Source organism: Schistocerca americana, chromosome 2 (genome assembly GCF_021461395.2).
Source record: "Schistocerca americana isolate TAMUIC-IGC-003095 chromosome 2, iqSchAmer2.1, whole genome shotgun sequence".
In the NCBI taxonomy this organism is placed as follows: domain Eukaryota; kingdom Metazoa; phylum Arthropoda; class Insecta; order Orthoptera; family Acrididae; genus Schistocerca; species Schistocerca americana.
The window spans coordinates 371,459,449-371,484,298 of NC_060120.1; the positions used below are offsets into that span (position 1 = coordinate 371,459,449).

Sequence of the window (24,850 nt, forward strand, 5' to 3'; positions counted from 1 at the left end):
GAAATCGACTATGATACGTAAGTATTTGTATTTTTATAAAAGGAAGAGTATTGAACTTCTGCAACTGTATCACAAGTTAGTTGTATTCACAGAGAACAACAATAAATTCTGCAGTGTCGTGTAACCAGAATTACATAGATCTATTAGTCTACCACGATATTATCGCACCTGGGAGTGAGTCTACGTTCGCTTATCGTGAGTCAGCTGGTGATCTGGGTTGGCAGCATATGCGCAATTCACCTGAAAGCATTGAGAGTGCGATTAGTTTCCTATAGCCATCTCTACACTTGTTGACTGTAACGTCTCCGCTTGTTTCCAATAACACCCAACTCCAATAATAACGTGGTTGAGTAGTAAATCAGGAAATTACAAACGTAACATCGAACGAGAGTAAGCACGTTTTTCTTCCTGAAGACGTTAATGCACACAAGAGCTGATGGGTAAGGTCAATATTGTTGTTCCAATGTCCATTCGCCATGCGTATCAATAGTACCCTCTGGATTCAAAACGTTGCGCAGATACTGAATGATAAGAATAACAACCCAACAGAATATGTAAGTGCACGGGAACAGTAGGTTGCCCTTGCAATAGAATGTGCAAATGCAGGAGAATACAAGATTGCCGCACGTTACGTACGCTTAATTTTGAGGTGGATTTACAGTCCCCAGAAATGCGTTCGGTGCCGGCCATTGTGGCCGATCGGTTCTAGGCGCTTCAGTCTGGAACCGTGCGACCGCTACGGTCGCAGGTTGGAATCCTGCCTCGGGCATGGATGTGTGTGCTGTCCTTAGGTTAGTTAGGTTAAAGTAGTTCCAGGTTTTAGGGGACTGATTACCAAATAAGTTAAGTCCCATAGTGCTCAGAGCCATTTGAATGCGTTCGGTACACATTATTAATACACCACAAATTGGCCGGTCGGGGTGGCCGAGCGGTTCTAGGCACTACAGTCTCTAACCGCGCGACCGCTACGGTCGCAGGTTCGAATCCTGCCTCGGGCATGGATGTGTGTGATGTCCTTAGGTTAGTTATGTTTAAGTAGTTCTAAGTTCTAGGGGACTGATGACCTCAGAAGTTAAGTCCCATAGTGCTCAGAGCCATTTGAACCATTTAAACCACAAATAATTTTTTTTATTAATCGCGAAAACAGCAATAATTCTGGTGCCCAGTTCAGTTCGCACCAATTACTTTCGTACCACCCAAATAGAAATAAAATACAAATTAACTTAATCACATACTGTTATAATTTGGAATAATGCAGACAGAGAGAGAGAGAGAGGAAGGAAAAATTGCCTATACGGGCTGATACTACCCAAGTTATGTGTCATGTGTCGTTAGCGAAGTACAAAACTGCCTGTCATTTTGACTGCCGTGTACACTGCCTGTGTATATTGGTTCAAATGGCTCTGAGCACTATGGGACTCAACTGCTGAGGTCATTAGTCCCCTAGAACTTAGAACTAGTTAAACCTAACTAACCTAAGGACATCACAAACATCCATGCTCGAGGCAGGATTCGAACCTGCGACCGTAGCGGTCTTGCGGTTCCAGACTGCAGCGCCTGTAACCGCACGGCCACTTCGGCCGGCCCTGTGTATATTGTCCGCCGCTTTCTGCTGCAGCTATAAGGATTATATACGTACGTTTTCTTTCGTCTTCCTGTTTCTTTTATTTCAAATTAATTTGCCTGTGTTTTCTTTTTGTGGTCGGAAGGTGACTGTTGCCAGCTGAAAACGGTTATCAGGAGCCGCCCACAGTTGCCGAACGGTTCTAGGCGCTTCAGTCTAGAACCGCGCGACCGCTACGGTCGCAGGTTCGAATCCTGTCTCGGGCGTGGATGTGTGTGATGTCTTTAGGTTAGTTGGGTTTAAATAGTTCTGAGTTCTAGAGGACTGATGACCTAAGAAGTTAAGTCCCATAGTGCTCAGAGCCATTTGAACCAATTTTGGTTATCAGGATTATTGTTTTCTTGCGATAAAGGCAAATAAGACAATGATGCAATATTCTAAGAGCATGCTTGTTCAAATGGTTCAAATGGCTCTGAGCACTATGGGACATAACTTCTTTGGTCATTAGTCCCCTAAATCCTAGAACTACTTTAACCTAACTAACCTAAGGGCAGCACGCACATATATGCCCGAAGCAGGATTCCAACCTGCGACCGTAGCGGTCGCGCGGTTCCAGACTGAAGCGCCTAGAACCGCTCGGCCACAACGGCCGGCAGCATGCTTGTTCCATGATATGCCAAACTTCGTGAAACGAGTCACAGATGTTTGTGCCAAAGTAGAGAGAGATGTGATTCAAATTTTGCTTTCAGAAAAGAGCAGTGAGAAATTATTCTAATTTATAAAATCGTACTACGAATCAAGGACATTTTTCAAAATAAATACACTCCTGGAAATGGAAAAAAGAACACATTGACACCGGTGTGTCAGACCCACCATACTTGCTCCGGACACTGCGAGAGGGCTGTACAAGCAATGATCACACGCACGGCACAGCGGACACACCAGGAACCGCGGTGTTGGCCGTCGAATGGCGCTAGCTGCGCAGCATTTGTGCACCGCCGCCGTCAGTGTCAGCCAGTTTGCCGTGGCATACGGAGCTCCATCGCAGTCTTTAACACTGGTAGCATGCCGCGACAGCGTGGACGTGAACCGTATGTGCAGTTGACGGACTTTGAGCGAGGGCGTATAGTGGGCATGCGGGAGGCCGGGTGGACGTACCGCCGAATTGCTCAACACGTGGGGCGCGAGGTCTCCACAGTACATCGATGTTGCCGCCAGTGGTCGGCGGAAGGTGCACGTGCCCGTCGACCTCGGACCGAACCGCAGCGACGCACGGATGCACGCCAAGACCATAGGATCCTACGCAGTGCCGTAGGGGACCGCACCGCCACTTCCCAGTAAATTAGGGACACTGTTGCTCCTGGGGTAACGGCGAGGACCATTCGCAACCGTCTCCATGAAGCTGGGCTACGGTCCCGCACACCGTTAGGCCGTCTTCCGCTCACGCCCCAACATCGTGCAGCCCGCCTCCAGTGGTGTCGCGACAGGCGTGAATGGAGGGACGAATGGAGACGTGTCGTCTTCAGCGATGAGAGTCGCTTCTGCCTTGGTGCCAATGATGGTCGTATGCGTGTTTGGCGCCGTGCAGGTGAGCGCCACAATCAGGACTGCATACGACCGAGGCACACAGGGCCAACACCCGGCATCATGGTGTGGGGAGCGATCTCCTACACTGGCCGTACACCACTGGTGATCGTCGAGGGGACACTGAATAGTGCACGGTACATCCAAACCGTCATCGAACCCATCGTTCTACCATTCCTAGACCGGCAAGGGAACTTGCTGTTCCAACAGGACAATGCACGTCCGCATGTATCCCGTGCCACCCAACGTGCTCTAGAAGGTGTAAGTCAACTACCCTGGCCAGCAAGATCTCCGGATCTGTCCCCCATTGAGCATGTTTGGGACTGGATGAAGCGTCGTCTCACGCGGTCTGCACGTCCAGCACGAACGCTGGTCCAACTGAGGCGCCAGGTGGAAATGGCATGGCAAGCCGTTCCACAGGACTACATCCAGCATCTCTACGATTGTCTCCATGGGAGAATAGCAGCCTGCATTGCTGCGAAAGGTGGATATACACTGTACTAGTGCCAACATTGTGCGTGCTCTGTTGCCTGTGTCTATGTGCCTGTGGTTCTGTCAGTGTGATCATGTGATGTATCTGACCCCAGGAATGTGTCAATAAAGTTTCCCCTTCCTGGGACAATGAATTCACGGTGTTCTTATTTCAATTTCCAGGAGTGTATATGAATAGTTGGACGCTGTTCAATAATCGATGTTTTATAGCATTCAGGTACTCTACAATTATTTTGTATCCATGACTTACTTCGTATTACTAGACATTCCTCGTTGTTCCTGCCTTTACTTTTAGAACAGTGATATTTTACGCTGGAGAATGCTCGCCGAAAAGTGCTCTTGCATTTTGTCTCCTCCAGTTTATCCGTTAGAATTAAATTTCGTGTAGCATGTAAAGAAACTGAGAGTCACTCTTAGCGTACTGTTAACACTTCGGTATTTACTATCGTCTTTGTTATCAAACATTGTGTATCCTTTATCGTTAATTTGCCGTTGTTACTTGTGTTCCCGTTCATTGTAAGATGTTTGTGGGGTTCACTTAGTTGTGTGTTAACGAAGTGCTAAATTCCACACATTGTAGGGTTGGCACATGGCACAGTCTAAGTTTAGATCTGCCCCACATTCCGATTTCTGGCGATGCATTCTAGCTCGGCTAAACTCGCCGCGTGCTTAATTACAAACCATAGGCGTCCACAAGGCGGGGCAAGAAGCAGCACTCTCCCCTCCTGGAATCTGGATGCGATTATTTGTTCATTGCGGAGTTACCTCGAATTTCTACCAACGATCGCCTTTGACGTTACTAAACTGCAGAGTAACATTGCCTGGCGCGGCGGGATGTAGTGTGACTTAGCAGTGACGCCCTGTCTTGCGAATTTTTTGGTTTTCACGCTGTTCAGGAGATATCATACTTATTCCTCTGCACGGTGATATTTCCAGCGCTATTTTGTAGTCAAGATGGATACGAACCTTTATAGAACATTCCTGAAATAATGTGCTACATTTTTTTTCTTTTTGTCCCTTCCTCGTACAGCGCTTGCCGAGGAGCAGGAAGGGACCGGACCACCATTCTCACATGCGGATTCCTAGCACGACATAAACATGACAGCAGTATTCACGTGCCCATCATCTGTTCTCTGCTTCTTCAAGACCGCCCCTCCTCTTATAACGCAACGGAAACTCAATAGGAATTTACTGTTCGTCTGTGGACAAAGAAGACCCGTGATATCTTGCAAAAGTTGCATTCAATTTTAAAAGCCAGAGCGATTGCAGTAGACTTTGAGGAACACAGTCGTCTGTACTGTATGAGTCCAAATGCTTCAGTCGAAAGAGATATCCCATTTTATGCGGTAGTCGAGGGAAAAAAAAAAAAATTTCAAGGCAGGCAAAATGTCATGTCTAGGAACTGGAACTTTCTCAACTCTACGGAGTGTAACACATCACCGCTTGCAGCCATAGAGCTACGAATTCTGCTGTCCACTTGGTCTGAGTGCACAATTGTGCGACAACCTGAAGAGACGAAGGTGACTTGGTTCATTCCTAGGCTATTAAAAGTCGATTCTACTAGCCAGTTTGAGTGTGGGTTTGAAAGATTTATCACGTTCATCTACTCTGTTACAGGCTCTAGGCTACACTTTGCGTCACCAAACCAAAAAAAATGTAGTTATCTTGACACATTTTGTTCATTTTTAATTATGCTGGTCATTATTAAACAACACAAAGCGTAAAACTGATGAAATAAGTACATGAATGTGATCGGACGTGTTATCATATCTAATACTCCTTTTTTCATAGTTTACAATCAGTTACTCCGAGGAGTGTTAACGTTGCCTACTTTTGTTGATATTCAACACGGTTTTCTCAGTCGTTCTCATTTTCTTCTCTTTCAGATTTTAATTTTCGTTTCTTACCACATTATGGAGCTATAAATAATTTTTGTACATATTTTATCGCTATATTTCATAGCTCTTTGGATATTCCGGATTTAGTCATAATGAAGATGGAAGTTTTGATCATTGAATCAAAAGAATTGCACCTATATCCATATTGATAACATAAAACGTTGCCCTTTGCAAATGCAGTTGAATTTGCTTGCCGTTTTGATATATCTTAGAATACTAACTGGAGATTATCAGTCGTCTGATGTGCAAAAATTTTGTGTAAATCTTATCAAATTCAGTTCCTGGAGACACGTTTCCATACTCACCGAATCATTTACATAACAAATGTCAATTGCAGAATTTTGCTCCCTCTTGGTAAAATTTCTGCGGACGTCCATGTTACCAACATAAATACTCTTTTCTTGTTAATAAGTAGAGGCAATCAAGAGCTATCAGAAAGGAAACAACATGAAATTGCTGTTTTTACCGTTTCAGTACTATGGTTTATGTGGTCGTGTGGGATCTTTTGGAATGATTGCTGGACAATAGTTCTTACACATTGTCACTGTGATCCTCCTAGAACAAAGAATCGATGTCTGAATACATAAACTTTAAAGCACATCACCAAAGTTTCGTCATTTAGAACATACAACAGTGTCTCAATGCCACGAAACAATTTTTATGGGAATTTCTTTCCCTGTTGAGATTCTGCATGCACCAGAGATGGTTTCTGGATAAAGGAGCAAATAACCTATGGGTTAAGACCTGAGGTATCTACAGCGCATGTTTATTGGCACCCTCCCTCTCATAGTGTCCAGTTGACACGTTTAATCAAGTGTGGACCTAATATCTAGTCACAATATAACAGCTGATCGTTTATTGCAGGTACAAGATTTTTTATTTTCCAAATTACTTGCGTGGTCTACTCTAAACGTGAAAAATGGCTGTCGTGTCACTTTGTTTCTTGGATTTTTATTGTAGACATATTTGCAGTCAAACTAGAATATGCAGTCTTTCTAAGATCCATAAGTGACCTTAACTATTCTAGAGCGTAACAGAACCGCTGAATGCTCACACCGTGACGCTCTAATGATTTTTGTTAACTCCGAAGTATAGTTTTGTTACTGAAGAGAGATAGCAACTTTTGATCAAAGGGAGTCAGATAGCAAAATACCGATACCTTACTTAACGGTAAATGAAACAGTCGGAAAAGAAAAAACAGAAAATTTTCATTAACACACAACAGTAAGGGAGGGGACATCCGATTTCAATATTGAGCGCGCACTTCAAAGTACTTCGTAAGAGGTGTGCCAGTTTAAATCCCCTGCCATGTAAATCATTTAGTGGATTCCCATGTTGTGCCTCATCTTGTCTTATGAAACTTACAACGCGATAACATTCGAGGAGAACTAAAAATTTCATTCATACATAACATCAAGATTCCTTTAAAAAAGTTAAATGAATCGATTGTGACTCGTTTTCACACTACGTCAAAATTTCGTCTGAAGATTCACAGAATGAATGGCTGTGTTTTTGTATCATACATGTGATCAGAGGAATATACGAAGATTTAAATTAAAGATCAGTATAGAATTTTCGATTACGAGCCTAATGTATCTAGCGTAGGACACTGACGATATCTCGTAAAAACGAGCCCGAATTTGTACTTAACTGCACATTGTGAGTTAAATCAAAAGAGACAGATAATTAGCAGCAATAAGTTAACCAATATTGTCAGTATATGATATGTATAATACAGCCAACCAACTGCAACAAGATTTTCTCTTTAACCTGATTTCGGCACAGACTGTGAGTGCCTTCATTAGAAAATCCAATAAATATGACGAGAACATTTCATTCTTAAATCCCTTCATCTGCTACTTCATTAATTGTTTGGTTTTTCTGATGAAGACACCCGTATTTGGTGTCGATACCATGTTAAAGTAAAATCTTTTTGCAAGTGGTTGGTTGTATTATACTCGCACATATCGTATTCTTATGCGGTTGCTGTCTCACTGCCATGTTTAAAATTGTATAACTGTCAGTATAAATGAAATAAGATATGAAAGCATGTTACACGCGATGATAGTGCATATGAAGCCAGCAGTAACGACAGCCGAGAGGATAAATTATAATTTTATTGTTGCATCTTGACAAAAATAAATTTTAGTTCGGCGTTCTGAGATCCCTTTTTACTTTGACCTCAGGACATGAATCCAGTGTTCGCACATTCTCTGACATTATTTTCCTGTATAAGGAGATGAGTCGAAATGGATTGACCGTTTGGTGTGAACAAGAAACCGTTGATCTACCTCTCATATAAAATTATGGTTTTCTAGAGGCTTTTCCAACCATTGTACACGAATCGTGACATAGTTCCCTATACCAAGTTAAAATAACGTAAAACACAAGCAATGTAGCATGGACTCATGCAGAATGCATCTTACACAAATCACAAGCATTTGGTATATGCAACGACCCTTCATCAGAGGTTAAGCCGGATTTAGCTACGAATGGTATTTCCAGAGTAGTGACTGCAGTCTTGGGAACACCGAGACAACCACATCGGTGAGAGGCTGCAGTGTCAAACCGTCAAGGTTCTGGCAAATTCTCATCAATTTTACTGTCACCAGTTCAGTGGACACCATGTTTTCATTAATAGTTTTTATAAAGGTGGATCATAAATTTGCGGCATTCTAAGTGTGTCAAAAATACAGGAATTTTTTATTATTTTTCCATTTAAGTAAGTTGCCAATGAATAAGGATGCCGTTTGCATGAAATGTGTCACCTACTTGAGCTAAAAATGTCTGTTACGCCTTAGTTAGATATTTTCATTCTATGTTGGAGGTAAATATGAGTGATTCTCACCAACATTATGTGAACTGATGACAGAGACCTCACGGTAGGCTATCAGAAAGTCGTCCAAGATATTGCTGAGTCTAATTAATGACGGCTCTTTGTACCGTTATAGACATGAGAAGCGACACATTATGGAAACGCTAAGATAGGAGGAAGAGGAGGAAATTAGTGTTTAAGGTCTCATCGACAACAAGTTCATCAGACACGAAGCACAAGCTCGGATTAGGAAAGGATAGAATCGGCCGTGCCCTTTCAAAGGAACCATCCCGGCATTTGCCTGAATCGATTTAGAGAAATCACGGAAAACCTAAATCAAGATGGACGGACGCGGGTTTGAACCGTCATCCTCCCGAATGCGAGTCCAGTGTGCTAACCACTGCGCCACCTCGTTCGGTATGCTAAGGTAGAGAGAAACGATTACGGACTAATCAACAATATCGCATTCACTGGTGTATCTTGGAACATTAAGATTTTATCAAATTAAATACCTATTTATAGATGTCTTACTGTGTAATAGAATGTACAGGAATATGGATGTAAACTAACTGGGTTACCTCAACCATGACATCACTCCCTCGTCGGACAATACACGTAAGATAGATAATGCAAATACCCGATTTAGTTTTTATGAATTGACGATATAAAACTATTTTCCCTTTCTTGCAAGATTAGGCCTCTTTGCGTTTTAAGAAAATGTGAACAGACGCGGGAAGCCCGTACTTTGAGGTTGTAACTTTTATTTAGTTATTTATTGTTCCGTGGGACCAAATTAAGGAGAAGTCTCCATGGTCATGGAACGGGTCAATACATGAAATTACAACACGATAGTAGAAACAGATAAAATGAAATATAAAAAACATATTCAGGTGACAAGTCGTAAGTTTAAATAAAGAAAATCAACAATGTAACACTGGAATTTGCTTAATTTTTAAGCTCTTCCAGGAGCTCCTCGACAGAGTAGAAGGAGTGAGCCATGAGGAAACTTTTCAGTTTGGACTTAAAAGAGTTTGGGCTACTGCTAAGCTTTTTGAGTTCTTGTGGCAGCTTATTGAAAATGGATGCAGCAGAGTACTGCACTCCCTTCTGCACAAGAGTCAAGGAAGTGCATTCCACATGCAGATTTGATTTCTGCCTAGTATTAACTGAGTGAAAGCTGCTAACACTTAGGAATAGGCTAATATTGCTAACAACAAACGACATTAAAGAAAATATATACTGTGAGGGCAATGTCAGAATTCCCAGACTATTGAATAGGGGTCGACAAGAGATTCTCGAACTTACACCACATATAGCTAGAACAGCCCGTTTTTGAGCCAAAAATACCCTTTTTGAATCAGAAGAATTACCCCAAAAAATAATACCATACGACATAAGCGTATGAAAATATGCGAAGTAGACTATTTTTCGTGTTGAACTGTCACTTATTTCAGATACTGTTCTAATGGTAAATAAAGCAACATTTAGTTTCTCAACAATATCCTGGACATGGGCTTTCCACAACAGCTTACTATCTATCTGAACGCCTAGGAACTTGAACTGTTCCGTATCGCTTATAATATGCCCATTCTGTCTGATCAAAATATCGGTTCTTGTTTAATTGTGAGTTATAAACTGTAAAAACTGAGTCTTACTGTGATTTAGCATCAAATTATTTTCCACAAGCCACGAACTTATTTCATGAACTCCATTATTTGATACTGTTTCAATATTACACACAAGATCCTTCACTACCAAGCTGGTGTCATCAGCAAACAGAAATATTTTTGAATCATCTGTAATACTAGAAGGCATATCATTTACATAAATAAGAAACAGCAGTGGCCCCAGCACTGACCCTTGGGGAACGCCCCACTTAACAGTGCCCCATTGGGACTGAACATCAATACCACTCTCAATATCAACTTTATCAATAATAACTTTATCAGCTAAGTTTCCACATTGAAGGGTGATACACATGACTCCATATTCTTCATGTAGATTTTGTTCTTGTTTTTAGTACGTCTACTTCTGTACTTTATGTAACACAGTTTGTAAAATTCGCTTTAAGTGATGTATTGTTAGTTACATTTGTGGTTATGACTTTTCATCCTTCCGTGCTAGATATTTCTCACGATGGTCAGAGCCCGAAGAGCATCAATAAATCACCTCCGAACAGCAATGTGAATAGTTACTTTAGCGACCTGTTCAGCAGAGCATAAATATTCAACTTTATACGAAGTTTTTCGGCAGGACTGCATATGTATGTTTCTCTCCTGTCGGTAATGTAAGAAACACCTTATATCACGTTACGATATATTAGGTTTGTTCTCCAGTTTATTAAATAGAAATTATGCAAATAGATCGTCATCGACGTTACAGAGGCCTTCCATTGTGTAAGAAAGCCCTGTCTGTGTAGAACAAATTACTTGAAGTGTCCTTCTGATACATTCTGAATACGTTTCTCCATTCAGGAGGAACAATATGTGTCTTTCTTGCGATTAAAATTTCTTGAACGTTTCTCACAGATGTCTTTTAACAGTTTACTCTGCAGGTGTATAGATTTACTTTTAAGCTTTATTCATACATTCATCCTTGTTTCTGTACGAAAGTAAATGAGGCATACACTGATAAGCCAAAATGTAATGAACACTGCCCACCGCGTTGGATGCCACCTGGTGGGATCGTGGGCAAGTGACGCGGTAACAAAAGTATGTAAGCGGAGCAGACACGGTCGGGGGATCACCTTAAAGGGTACGGGCTGCAAATGGGGAAATCCGTTGAGATAAACGACTTTGACAAAGTGGAAATTATTATTAAGCATAGCCTGTGAACGAGTATCTCGAAAACGGCAAAGCTGGTCGAATGTTCACGTCCTACTGCCGTGAGCATCTACGGAAAAAATAGGGCAGTGAAACTGTGGTGTCACCGCCAGACACCACACTTGCTAGGTGGTAGCTTAAATCGGCCGCTGTCCATTTAGTACATGTCGGACCCGCGAGTCGCCACAGTGTGATCGCAGACCGAGCGCCACCACAAGGCAGGTCTCGAGTTACGGAATAGCACTCGCCCAGTTGTACGACGACTTTGCTAGCGACTACACTGACGAAGCCTTTCTCTCAATTGCCGAGAGACAGTTAGAATAGCCTTCAGCTAAGTCCATGGCTACGACCTAGCAAGGCGCCATTAACCGTATCTGAAGATAGTCTTATTTGTATTATCAAGAGCGATGTACCACAAGGATAGAATAAAGTTAAGTATTCGAGGAGCTGCATACTTTTCTTATTAGAATTCACTACTTATCCTGTTCCAGAATTCACGCCCGTCTGCGTTAGATAGCGTGCATTTAGGCCGACTCTATCTACAAGGTGTTGGCACATTTACCAACACATCAGAAACTACCACTATGCGCTAAATAGTAGGACGTACACGACACTTCACCGAACGTGGGTTTCGGAGGATTGTCTGATCCGTAAAGTAGGATAGATGGCGATTTGTGGCATCTCTGCCGAAAGAGTACAATGTTGGTGCACGCACAAGTGTTTCGGAGCACACCGTTCATGGTATATTGTTGAACATGGAGCTCCGCAGCAGACCAACCCTGTGTGTTCAAATGTTGACCCAACGACATCGTCAGTTGCGATTGCAGTGGTCACAGGCCCCTCGGGATTCGGCCATCAATCAGTGGAAACCTGTCGGCTCTTCGAGTGAATCACATTTTTGCCGCGCAAGGTCGATGGTCGTCTCCACAAACGCCGTCATCGAGATGAATGGGGGCTCGAAACGTGGAGCGGGCCACGGGCGCAGGCTGGTGGGAACAGAGTTGTGCTAAGGGAGACATTCTGCTGCGCTTGCATGGAACCTGTGGTAGTAATCGAAGACACGCGGACAGCTGCGAACCAACTGCATCCCTTCAAGCTTGATGTCTTCCCCGACGGTGATGTCATCTTACAGCAGTATAATTGTCTGTGTCTCGGAGCCAGAACCATGCTACAGTGGTTTGAGGAGCATTATAACAAACTCACGTTTATTTCTGGGTGACCAAATTCGCCTGATGTAAATCCTATGGAAACCCATCTGGGTCGCTGTTGGAACCATCACCGCATACGCAAATCAGCGGCCCGTTATTTACGCGAATTACATGACCTGTGCGTAGACGTCTAATGCCACATACCTCCACAAATCTACCGACGAACTTTCGGATCATAGATGCGCAGAATCACTGGTGTATTTCGTTGCGAAGATGGACAAACAGTCTATTAACCAGGTGGTCATAATGTCTTGGCTCCTCAGTGTACACTTGCATTTGAAACTACAGATTAATTCTTGCTTTGGTTTATCTAAAACTCGTTTCCGTGTGCTCGTCACCCACTAGCATACTGATATCTTCCCAACTCATCTACTGTGTATCGCCTCTCAAAAATTACTAAGTGAAGTGGAGTAGTGACTAAGTCAATAGACTCGCATTCGGGAAGAGTGGTATTGCAACTGTCCTCTGGTCATCCTCACTCACGTTCCGTTGGTTTTCCTGAATCACTTTAGGCGAACGATGACTTCTCAATCTGTTCTTTCCTCCACCTTTCTCAAATGAGATAATATTTCCCCATTAATTAATTGTTTTCCTAGCCCTATTTATTAACCGGACCGCGCATTAGAATTATGTACTGTATATGTTATATTTCCACTTTCGAAGGTAGGTTGATTGCGTAGTTCACGAAAAACTGTGACATTTTACAGATGCGTGACACTCTGAAAACTGAATCAGAATTTCTGTTCCAGGCTGCTAAACTTTGCACAAGACTTTATTTCTGAAAATCAAACTTAGGTTTGAACATGCCGTAAACAGAAGTAGTCCGCCTCCGTAGCTGAGCGCTCAGCATAGATGATTGCCATACAGAGGATTCGGGTTTTGATTTCCGGTACTGCCAAGGGTTTTTCCTTGGATGCGCTACTGGTACTGGGTGCACTCAGCCTCGTGTTGTCGGTTGAGGAGCTATTTGGCAGACTAGTAGCGGCTCCACGGCCTGGAGAGGCAGCAGAACGGCTGGGCGTGCGGTATGCTGACCACAAGCCCTCCACACCGCATCCCCACGACGCCGTAAAGCAGAGGATGACACGGTGGCCGCTAGACATGTGTTGGTCCTTATAACCTGGTGAGGAGCTCGTTTTTGATTAACTGGTGTAAAATAATGAAACCTAGAATGATGGGCAGAAGTGCTTAAGAGTAGGTAAGAACAGCTGCCGGTACAGAGAAAACTAGTAGGAAAAGAACGTCTTCGTCCTAATTTTATATAACAGCTGGCTCTGACCATATAGCCTGGCAACCCTGAACGCTAAGCGAAACTTTTGCTGACTGTTTGACAGGCGAGCTCATTGTAATCTCTATGTAGTCGGGAGTAATAAGAGTAGATCATTTGCAGTACAAGGTCTAGGAGGAGGAATAAGAAGCACAGCTTTAAATGTCTATTCTCATACTCACATTTAAGGCCGGGTGGAACTCTAGAACAGTAACATAGCAGTAAAGCGTTTATTTTGGTACAAGGCTGCACGTATTTTCGTACTACAAATCACGTCTACATTTACATCTGTTGTCTTCAGACCACTATGAAGTGCGTGGAAGAGTACTTCCGATTTTAGCATTTATGAGTGGTTTAACTCATTCTCTGTGTACGCTATAATCAGTTTTTCGCGGTCCTTAGTGCAGCGATACATAGGTGTTACAGTTTATTCCTATATACCTCACTTGAAAGTGGTTCTTGAGGCATTGTAAGTAGGCTTTCGCGGAATGTTTGTCGTCTGCCCTCACACGTTTGCCAGTGAAATTTTTTTCTGACTCTCTGTGACCCTCCCCCACGGGTCAAACAGACATGAGACCACGCGTGCTGTCCTTCTTTGTATGCGCTCAATATCCCCCGTGAAGCTATAATATTCTACGCCCGATTGTTCGTACGCAATCATCTTTGTTGGTTATTGAAATTTCCTCGCGTCATACTAATGAACTGAAGTGTGCCACCTGTTCTGCCCATGACTGAGCCATGTGGGCATTTCACTTCATATCTATGCAAATTGCTGCACCCGCATGTATATAAGGGTCGAATGATTCAAATTGTAATTTAATGATTTTGTACCCATGATACACTACATATTTTCATTTTTATGAAGTGCGTAATTTCACATTTCTGAAGAGGATAGCAGAAACGATTCATAGAAATGCCGTCCAATACACTTGACACCCATTTGTTGTATCTGAGAACATATCTTGAGCTCAAATGTAATGTGGTATCTCGAACAGAAAGACTTCCTCCATGACAACCACCATGGATTCCGAAAACATTAGTCATGCGAAACGCAACTTGCATTTTTCTCACATGACATCTTGAAAGCCATGGATCAAGGCAGTCAGATAGATGAGTATTTATTGACATTCGTAAAAGTGTTTGACTCAGTACCACACGTACGCTCATTATCGGAAGTACTATCGTATGAGGTACTAAGCAAAATTTGTGACTAGATTGAGGATCTCTTTGTAGGGAGGGTGCAACGTGCTGTCTAGGATGCTGTGTCCTGCTGACCAAGGTACACTCACTCCAGTCACAAATTTCGTTTGATACCCCTTTATGATCGTTCTTTCATTAATAAGCGTTGGTTTGACAGTGAATCAGATGCTTTTCGGAAGTCAATAAATACCACATGTACAGATAGCCTTGACCTTCGGAGTTCAAGAAGTAATGTGAGAAAAGCGCGAGTTGCGTTTCCCACAACCGATGTTTTCCTACTCCAAGTTGGTTGGCGTGGAGGAAGTCATTAGGCCCGTATTACACCATTACGTTTAAGCTCAGAATAATTATCCTATAAGATTCTACAACAGATGGATGTCAAAGATACTGGTAGGTAGTTGGGGATCGCTTTTCCTACTGTTCTTACAGACAAGTTTGATCTGTGTCGTCTTCCTACTATTAGGCACAATTTTTTGTTCGGGGACTCACAGTGTACTGTAGTTAAAAGAGTGACTATGTCAGGTGCAAATTTTGCATGGAATCTGACATGAACTCTATCTGGTCCTGGAGGTAACTTTCCTTTAGGCGATTTCAACTGTTTCTCAGTATCACTGAAGCATAATGTCACAATGTAAGTTTCACACAAGTGGATCACTATGACATTTACAGTGATGGATTTCGATTGTGTCTATTTGTTACCAACTTTGCAGGCTTCTGGCAAGCTCACATGTTACTGTTAAAGTAATCTGAGTTATTGGCGCTGTGTATATAGTTGCAAACAGTGTTAACACATAGCACTTACTCGTCTTGAACTTTCTTTTTATCGGAGTGTTGTTGTCCGAAACTAATAAGATGTAAGGCGACGGTTTTTTTTTCGGGTGGTCCGTATTTATTTGATACACTATTTCATTCGTGTCTAAGTACAGGTGCTCTACATTTCATCCTACCACTCAGATTACTGCATATATATATATATATATATATATATATATATATATATATATATGAGGTTTGACGAATTTTCTTCATTTATATGTTTCTACTATGAAACCGGATTGTCATTGACTCCAGGTGAGCGTAGATCGAATTATGAGCGACAGACAAACACCTTTTGATTGTTAATCGATACTTTCGATTTCCTAAGATGGCTTGTTCTGTGAAGTGTCATATGCGTCCTCCTATATATTTTGGGCCGTGACACGGGCTAATAAATTATTGAGTGCACGGAATCGCCGAAGGGAAATGCACTAGCCCACAGGAGCATTGGCAAAACCATAGTTTCTTCTTCAATTTCACAATTCCCTGCAGGATGATGTATGTTCTGCCTTCGTTACCACTCATCAAACAGACACTCCTGAATTTCACCTTTGCTGTTTCTTGGCTGGTCCTGGACGTTCATGAATCAGTTTTCGTGTCAAAAACCAATTAGTGATAAATGATTCCTTGATCTATAGATATACGGGGGCTTTATAAAGTACTTGTACAAACTTTAGGGTCAGTTTCTTTACACCAAAACAAGAAAAACGTTCGTATAAACATATTTTAGAAAATCTTCCGTTTTTGAGTCATTACTAAAAAGTTTACAATTTACTAGACTAGAGCTCACCAACACATAAACTCATAATAAATGCTCTAAATTCGCTTCTCTTGCTCCTAAACACGCATGTACTCATCGAATCACGGACGGTCGCACCCTTTTCAATAGTCCCTGACGGCTTCAACGCTTTCACAGGCTTCCATGAAACGTCGATAAAGAATTTCTGTATTCGAGTGATCTGCTGCATACACCAGAGATAATAATCCAAAGGACTGAGATTGATGGAATGTTCAAGCCATGGAACTCGTCCTCCTCTACCTATCCATGTGTCATGGTAGACACAGCTAGTGCATCTCTAACACTGAAACTATAATGCGCTCAATCTCCGTCACGTATAAATTACATATTTTTTCTTTTTTGCAGAGGCACACGTTTTAAGTATGTTTTGGAAGGTTTTTGGAAGCACAGCGCCTGTAGGACGAACTGGGAGAACCTGTGGCCCTACTAGATTTTTCACGCAAAATTCCAGCTAACACATTAATCTTAAACTGATGATGATGTCTAATCTGAACTGTAGCATGAGGATTACGTTCGGTCCGTATGTGCTCATTGTGAAAATTTGTTCTTCTACCTCTTCCAAATGTAACCTCTGCTGTAAGCAAAACTTAAGTAACAAACAACGGATTGGCAGTTTGTGCAACAAACCATCGGCAAAGGTTTTCCCGTGGTGGATGGGTAGCAAGTGTAAGACCCTGTACGCGTTGAAGATGATACGGATACATGAATTGCAGTATCATCCATGCTGAACTTGGAGATGGACCACATGCTAGGGCCACGCGCCTTGTGGTGATGCCTGGCTCTTCTTTCAAAAAAGAATGGTTCAAATGGCTCTGAGCACTATGGGACTTAACATCTTAGGTCATCAGTCCCCTAGAACTTATAACTACTTAAACCTAACGAACCTAAGGACAGCACACAACACCCAGCCATCACGAGGCAGAGAAAATCCCTGACCCCGCCGGGAATCGAACCCGGGAACACGGGCGTGGGAAGCGAGAACGCTACCGCACGACCACGAGATGCGGGCGGCTCTTCTTTGAACGTGCGCTTGCTGGTCAGGTGTACTACCAACACGTGTTCTTCCTCGATCAATAGTGTGCAGTGCTACGGATCCTGTCCTGGCAATGCCGGCAATACACAGCACCTAGGGTTGGATGGCTAGGCTGTCGACGGTCTGAAAACGCCGTCTGATACAGCCGAGCGTCCGCGTGTCCATTATCATTCGCGCGGGCGTACGTGGAAATCATGTCTCCGTGTTCACGAAATGAATATCCTGCCATGTTTAGACGGACCACTTCCAATTAACTCACTACCTGTAGCACATGCACAAAGGACAGGCCGGCCGCTGTGACCGAGCGGTTCTAGGCGCTTCAGTCCGGAACCGCGCTGCTGCTACGGTCGCAGGTTCGAATCCTGCCTCGGGCATGGATGTGTGATGTCCTTAGGTTAGTTAGGTTTAAGTAGTTCTAAGACGAGGGGACTGATGACCTCAGATGCTAAGTCGCAAAGTGCTTAGAGCCTTTTGAGCCATTTGAGCCACAAAGGACATTTTGAAGACAGACGAATGACGAATGTGTACAAGCTTCCCTGGCAACCCAACATCTTCTAGAGTACAACGATCCAAACCGATGCATAGATAAGTGAAGTTGTTGAGTTGTACTTGGAGAGCTGTTGAACATCAACTTGCATTAATAACTCAAAAACGAAGGAATTTTTTAAATATGTTTATATGAACTTTTTTCTTGTTTTTGTATAAGGAACCTGCTTCAAAAGTTTGTAAAAGTATATTTGTAACATCCTGTAGCACGATAAACAGTAGACAATACCGAATGCAGGAAATGTATTCGCAGTTGCGGATACGGGCAACCTCCAAACGTAAATGGAATGATGGCATTGAAAATTTGTGCTGAACCGGGACTCGAAGCCGAATTCACCGCTTGCCGCGGGCAGTCGCCTTAACAATTTCGGCTATTTGTGTACGCTTTACGGCCAGACCCAAACTTCCATATGTCTTCGTCCATGCGTCACTAACCTGCACTCGTACACTTACTGCAATTCCAGAACAGAGGAGACATTTTAATCGCAAGTCGTTAGCCTTCTGTTGTCGGATAAATATTACATTGCAGTGCCTGTCATTGTAAGAAGTATGATGCAATGCATGCATATCCGAAGGAATATTGCATTGTACTTCTTACGGACACAGGCACTGCAATATCGTCATACTGAAAGCAGCTCTCTCTAACTTTTCTCACTCTATCTTCTATAGGTGGCGACTCGGAACGCGTGTAAGAGAAAATACACCAGACAACGGGCACCACTTTAAAAAAAAAGATTTTCTACCACTTGCCCAAATTATGTCTGTTAACTATCCACGTGTTATAACAGTAGCAATAAACACCTGCTCAGTGGCCCGACCGACTCCAACTACCCGAAGGGTCAATCAGGTGCAGACTCCTCCTCGTGAAACACTGTTACAGCCGACGGCGCACTTATACGAGTGAAGGCCGGACCACTGTTACTGGGGCGGCCCGCTTTCACTGTTGCCAGACATTGCCGTATGAATGAACACTGCAGGTCACCGTGAAAGTCCATTGACTGGCTGTCGATGAGAGATCACACCCTCCGGTTACAGCGTACGCGGGGCGACTTCCACGCTGAGAACTGCTGGCTGGTCGCAGCAGTCAGGTAATACATTGGGCGGCAGAGATCAAATGCTACACTTACTTATACCGTAACGAACCTTTGTGTGAGAGGTGACTTGTACTTTCGGAACACATTCATGCCGTTCAAGTCGACCTACATGTCGCCTTTTTTCTTTTGTTGTATATGCGTTGCTTAATTCCCTTGATAAGTAGTGGTTGATTTACCACATACCTCTGTATGAGTTTTCTGAACTTGTAATTGTTATATAATTACAATAATTACAGTAGTTACTTCAACTGTCCATTCGTAAGGAACGGAGTAAGTTTAGAGATTAACTTCCCTTCGACATAGAGGTCATTTGAGACAGAGCGGAGTCCTGCAGGGCAGTACTGGGGAATGAAATAGATCATGACCTTGTTAGAGGACCAACCTGGCAATTTGTGCAAGAGATTTAGAGAAAAGACTTCATCAGAGCGTGCGCTTCCCGAATACAAGTGTACTGCCCGCTGAGAGCAGAGAGCATCTTAGGGATGCGAAAATAGGTGACAACATGATACGTCGAAGAACAACATGAGTCACACAGAAAATGAACAAAAATAACGTTTCCAGGGATAACCACTCACTCTATAGTGATACATTGTACCGAATGGAAGAATTTTAAACATATTAATGGAGAAACAATGAGTTTCAGCAGACCTTAAAAAAATAACACTACTTCGATAGATGAAAACTCTGCATAGTTTACACTATATTAGAAATCTCACACTATCAGAACTTAGTCATACTAACTAATCAGGCATTTGAAGAGCAGGCTATTTAAAGGAGAAAACACCATGTATGGACATCGGTTTTACGTAGCCTTCTATGTCTTTCTTTGGACTGCACAAAGCTGTACTTATATGTCAAGTGTGTAGTATATTTTTGAAAGAGAACAACAAGCTTAAAAGAAAAGGTTTGCACTGATTAAAATAGAGATTTTAGACTGCGGTCGTATGCGCCTATCGGATAAATAAACTTACATCACAAGCCGTATTGGCCTTCGTAACTGAAACGTGTTCGTGCCGGACTGACTCACGAAGGGCCTTGGATCAAGTGGTGCCAAAGGTTGAAAGGTTGAAATTTTGACCCCAGACACTAGAGGACAATTGGGGGTCTACTTAAAGGAAAAGGAAAAGCTCCAGTTTTGTAAGCCTTCACTAACAGCCGAGAGGACCAGGATTTACCGTCCAATAATTGATGCATGGTTGGATGGGCAGATAAAGCAATGGCGTAATTGTAGAGTTTATTATTAGTTTTTAGGCCATGAGATGTGCATTCTTTACAGAACACTTTTCATTATCGATCATGTTGCAGGAATAGAGAATAAAGTATTTGAATACTATCTTCCTCGTACTTAAGACATTGGAGAAACTACAAGTGGCAATTTCAATTTTTGTGAAAAAACTGTAGTTGTGTGACAAGAATCTACTGCGCACATTTGAAAAGAGGATAACATCGCAATAAATCGAACATAAGCAGTATGCAACTTCGTTGAACTTTCTCTGGGTCCAGTCATATCAAGACCTCGAGCAAAAGGACTACATTGGCTTCGTCGAAAAGGACTCAGCGCACAGTGGACATTTATCCCGATTTCAATGCATTCGACCACGTCTTTGAGCTTAAAGCGAAGCCATATAATGCACTGAAAGCAGAATGGGAAGAAATATGATGGGAAAGAGGTAAACTGTGCAATCTTCTAGCGCTCTCCCCCCTCCCATCCCGCAAGCGATATCTGACTTGAGTTATAAGTGAATTTCTTACGCGGAAATTTTTTCCATCCCTTCCACAGAACCACAGAACATCTTTTGGAGACTCCCGATCTTATTCGTGCGACTCAACTCAGATACAAATCACACATTCTTTTTGTATGAGTGCTATTGTGATCAGCAAGCCACTTGGTGCAAGAGACTAAGTTAATTGAAACATCTATTTCGCACTACCCTCGTATCATAATAGTCTATCACTTACTAAGAAATATTGAACTGTTTGAAGGTTTCTAGCCTATTCATACAATTATTAGCTATTAAGCGTTCTGTATGAACTAAAATTAATTTGGTATAGTCAAAATAAGTGTTACTAATGTCTGGGTGGTATGTATAGCAAGTTATCATAAAATTAAATTAAAAGAAAAACAGTTTTAATACGCTTTTCGATTCGCCTGGTGAGCACCTCTGTTGTCCGTGCTTTCTATAGATTTGTAACCCACTCATACCGCTACATATGTAAGAGTATCGTATTTAAATTGTGTCTAGCTATCTTACGTAAAATGCCCGATGATGTAACTAAAATTTACAGAGCATCCCTGAGATTATACCTATCACAAATTTAACCGTAAAAAAGAAAAAAATTGTAGAATTGTAGTTTTCAAATATAATTCTCACTGTGTCGTAGAAAGCAGGAACATACTAAATGGTCCTGTGATATGACTGTAAAGGCTAAGTCCAAATGTCTCAACTCCGTTCGCGTAGTTTCACTATCGTACTGCCAATCAATCAACGGTCTCATCTGAAAGACAAGAACCAATCCCTTTCTCGGATCTATATTGTTGGCCTGTTACGAAGCAGTCAATATCGAAAAGAAGCTAAGCTACAACTATGTGCTTCACATTAGCTTCATCATCACCCATAAATCCGATGGCTGTTTGTCTTTCTCTTTGGAATATGTGGTTCTAGCAAAGTGGAAATCTCAAATATCAAGTTTAGAAAGATGAGCCTGACATGCTGTTTAGAGAAAGTCGACAATAAAAAAAAATATTGAACGGATACGTACGTAGATTTCACAGGTTTCGCTGATATTACAGAAAGCCGCCAATGAAAATCTATGTATACATTTCACTAATTGCATCCCAGCAATGATGGAATGGATGCTATTCATTTTCATCAGAAATAGAATACCACAATGAAAGCTATTTCAAAAAGTATCTCGGGCATGGAGATATTATTGTAAAACAAAACAGTTTTCACGCCAGCGTAGCGCATCGAAACACATTAAAAAATGGTATAGTAACTTACGTCCAGTGCAACTGTTCATATGGGCGAATACTGTTCATCTAGAGGAGAATGTAACATCGTTTCGTTTCCAGATTTGTGTAACGAAATACATTGATCGCTTTTAACTTTTCTTTCGGGTCTGTATTTAGAATATAGGCCTAATTTACTTGTTCTACGTTCTGCAGCATGTTGCTGGGCAACCGCTAATTAAACAGCCCCCTTGAGCTAGGAATAGAGAATGAGCATCAGCCAAAAGTATTGTTGAATTCTCAAGTAGCATAATCTATGAGAAAATTCCAAAGAATCTGTACTCTGAAATATGACACGTTTACGTTGCAGCGTATTAGATTACAATGGAAAGAAAGTTAGTGAAAGACATAACTGAATTTAAAATTTGTTTTTTAAGCCTGACTATTCATATCCAAATCACACATAACTGAAGTCACCAAAGTAAAAGTTAAATAAAAGTAACATATATGCCTTGACGGAAAGGGAGGCTACCTTCAGAAGCAAGGTTGCACATGGACACTCACAAACTGCTTCGGAGTAATTTCTTCTGCGATACGTATATTACAAGTGTGAGAGCTGTTCGTTCTGCTATCTGTCCTTCTAGCTTCAATGAAAGCCTCTTCCGTATAGTGTTATTCCACTCTCATGTGGCATCGTCAGAAAGGAAGATTAGAGCTTAGCGTAGCGTCACATCGGAGCCGTTGGAGAAGCTCAGACTGGGATGCAAATCAACCGTGTTTCTTTCAATGGAATTACCCTGATATTTACCTCAGAGAAACCATGGATGGCCTATATCAGGGTGGTCGAATAGAGGCTGAAGCTCGGCTCTCCAGAACGTGAGTCCAGATTCCTAGCCAGTTCTGCGTCATCACTTTGAGTACGTCGTAAGGAACTCAGTTTTCAACTGGCGTGTCACTTGACTCAGTACCACGTACAAAAGTGTTTTTGACAGTTGGCACTAAACCTACAGGTATTAACGCAAAATGCATAAAAATGTATATGGCGAGAAGTAGGACATTTTCATTGTCTTTTTCATATTCAACTGGAAGAACAGATTTAGGTATTCTGTACCAGTTACTGAGGGAACATTATGGGTAAAGCGTCCGGATCTCATTAATGTAGGTGGAGCGCCAGTACTGTATATCAGTGCTTCACAGCAATGACCTAGTCTGTTTTCACAGAAAAATGTAGCCTCTTCGGAGTTGGTAAATAATGTTTCGGAATAAGTGTACATGAAGACCCTAGCCGAGGATGTCTGAAACTGTCCTGTTTCTATATGTTTACGATCTGAGCTTTAATGTTGGATTAGAAAGATACACAACAAAAAAAATATTTTCTAATTATATCATTGTTCAACTAAAACCACGAATTCACCAGGAAAGCAAGCCCCTGAATCAGGCTCATCGCAAAGGGGTGAATTATTACGAAGAATAATTAACTTTGGTTAACACATGATTCTGTTTGTAGATTTTGATCTTTGAATGATACTATTGATTTTTTACTATCTGAACGAGAACGAGTTCGTCTGGCGAAGGAACATTGATTACAGATCACAAATAAAGAAAAACTAAAGCTGTGAATATGTAAATGTTTCGAATGGCTGTTTTCTAAAGTAACAGTTTAAACATATTAGCAATTAAGGAACGTTGTTGCACTGGTTGACTTACAACACAACACTGATTCACATATCCGAATTTTCAAAATATTTACGACTTGTTATAAGACCAGGTTTCAAAAGTATTTACAAAACAATGTTCTAAACGATTTTCAGTTCCGCTATGTACAAAGATGCAATACGGCATAGCTAGAAGTCCTATTATATTTTTTGTGGCGAGAAAGATCTTTTCACCCTTGGCGTCCGTGGCTCAAAATAGTTTGTCCAAGCAACAATGCAGAACAGTTTCAAGAAAATACTGTAAACTGTTGTACCAGCGTCAGCGAGATGTTTTTAAAGTGTTGTCTTTTTTTTTTATACATTCTAGCGCCTGCTCCAATGCACGAATAAAGCCGACTTGGGGCAATTTAATGTGGTAGCTTAAAGTTTATATGATTACAGATGTCAGTGGCAGTAAATCATTTGTGGGGGTAGACGCAGAATCAATATTTGGTCCCCTTTGTGTTAGCGGTATTAACGACGTGAATCCAACCCCATTGACACAATTATCGCTTCTCTAATTGTACGTGTTATCGTACATACAGAAAGCTGCAAGAATCGTACACACGTCTAGAGCTTCTCTTATCCTCGCAAACCGTCAAAGCATTCGCACTGAAGCACTAATAGAACACTGCGCAGGGGCCACCGTAGCCCAGCGCCGCCTTACCTGCGAGGACGCTGATCGCCGCCTGTAGCCAGCGCATGCTGTAAGCACAGTAGATCATTACCGAGCCTTGCTATTGCTCTACTGTTTTATGCTGGCGCGACATCGACAGCAGAAAAAAACGAAGGAAGTGGCCCAGCCAATACAAGTGACGAGTGCGTGGCAGGTGGCGCCCCACCACCGCGGCCCGCGCCGCGCCGCGCGCGCCCCGCCCCGCGCAGGCACGCGCGCGCCTTCCCAAACCATTCATTTGCCATAGACTCGGAGGCAGCGCAGACACACGTGCCGCAAGAAGCGACCGCAGGCCGGCAGGCCCCCGCCCCGCCGCAACCTGCCCCGCAACCTGTCCATCGAATTCGAACTTCGCAGCCAATCGCTCGAGGCGAACGGGTCCCGTACGAACG

The 24,850-nt window shown here is 42.4% G+C and overlaps 1 protein-coding gene across 1 annotated transcript in view; it reads right to left on the minus strand.

Annotated features, from left to right (window-relative positions):
- Positions 1 to 24,577, minus strand: part of LOC124595563 — a 208,434-nt gene extending 183,857 nt beyond the window's left edge. Inside the window, exon 1 of the mRNA XM_047134347.1 lies at positions 24,450 to 24,577. Coding sequence (XP_046990303.1) covers positions 24,450 to 24,507 — 58 coding nt within the window. The 5' untranslated portion in view covers positions 24,508 to 24,577. The remainder of the gene's footprint in view (positions 1 to 24,449) is intronic.
- Between the last annotated feature and the right edge of the window lie 273 nt (positions 24,578 to 24,850).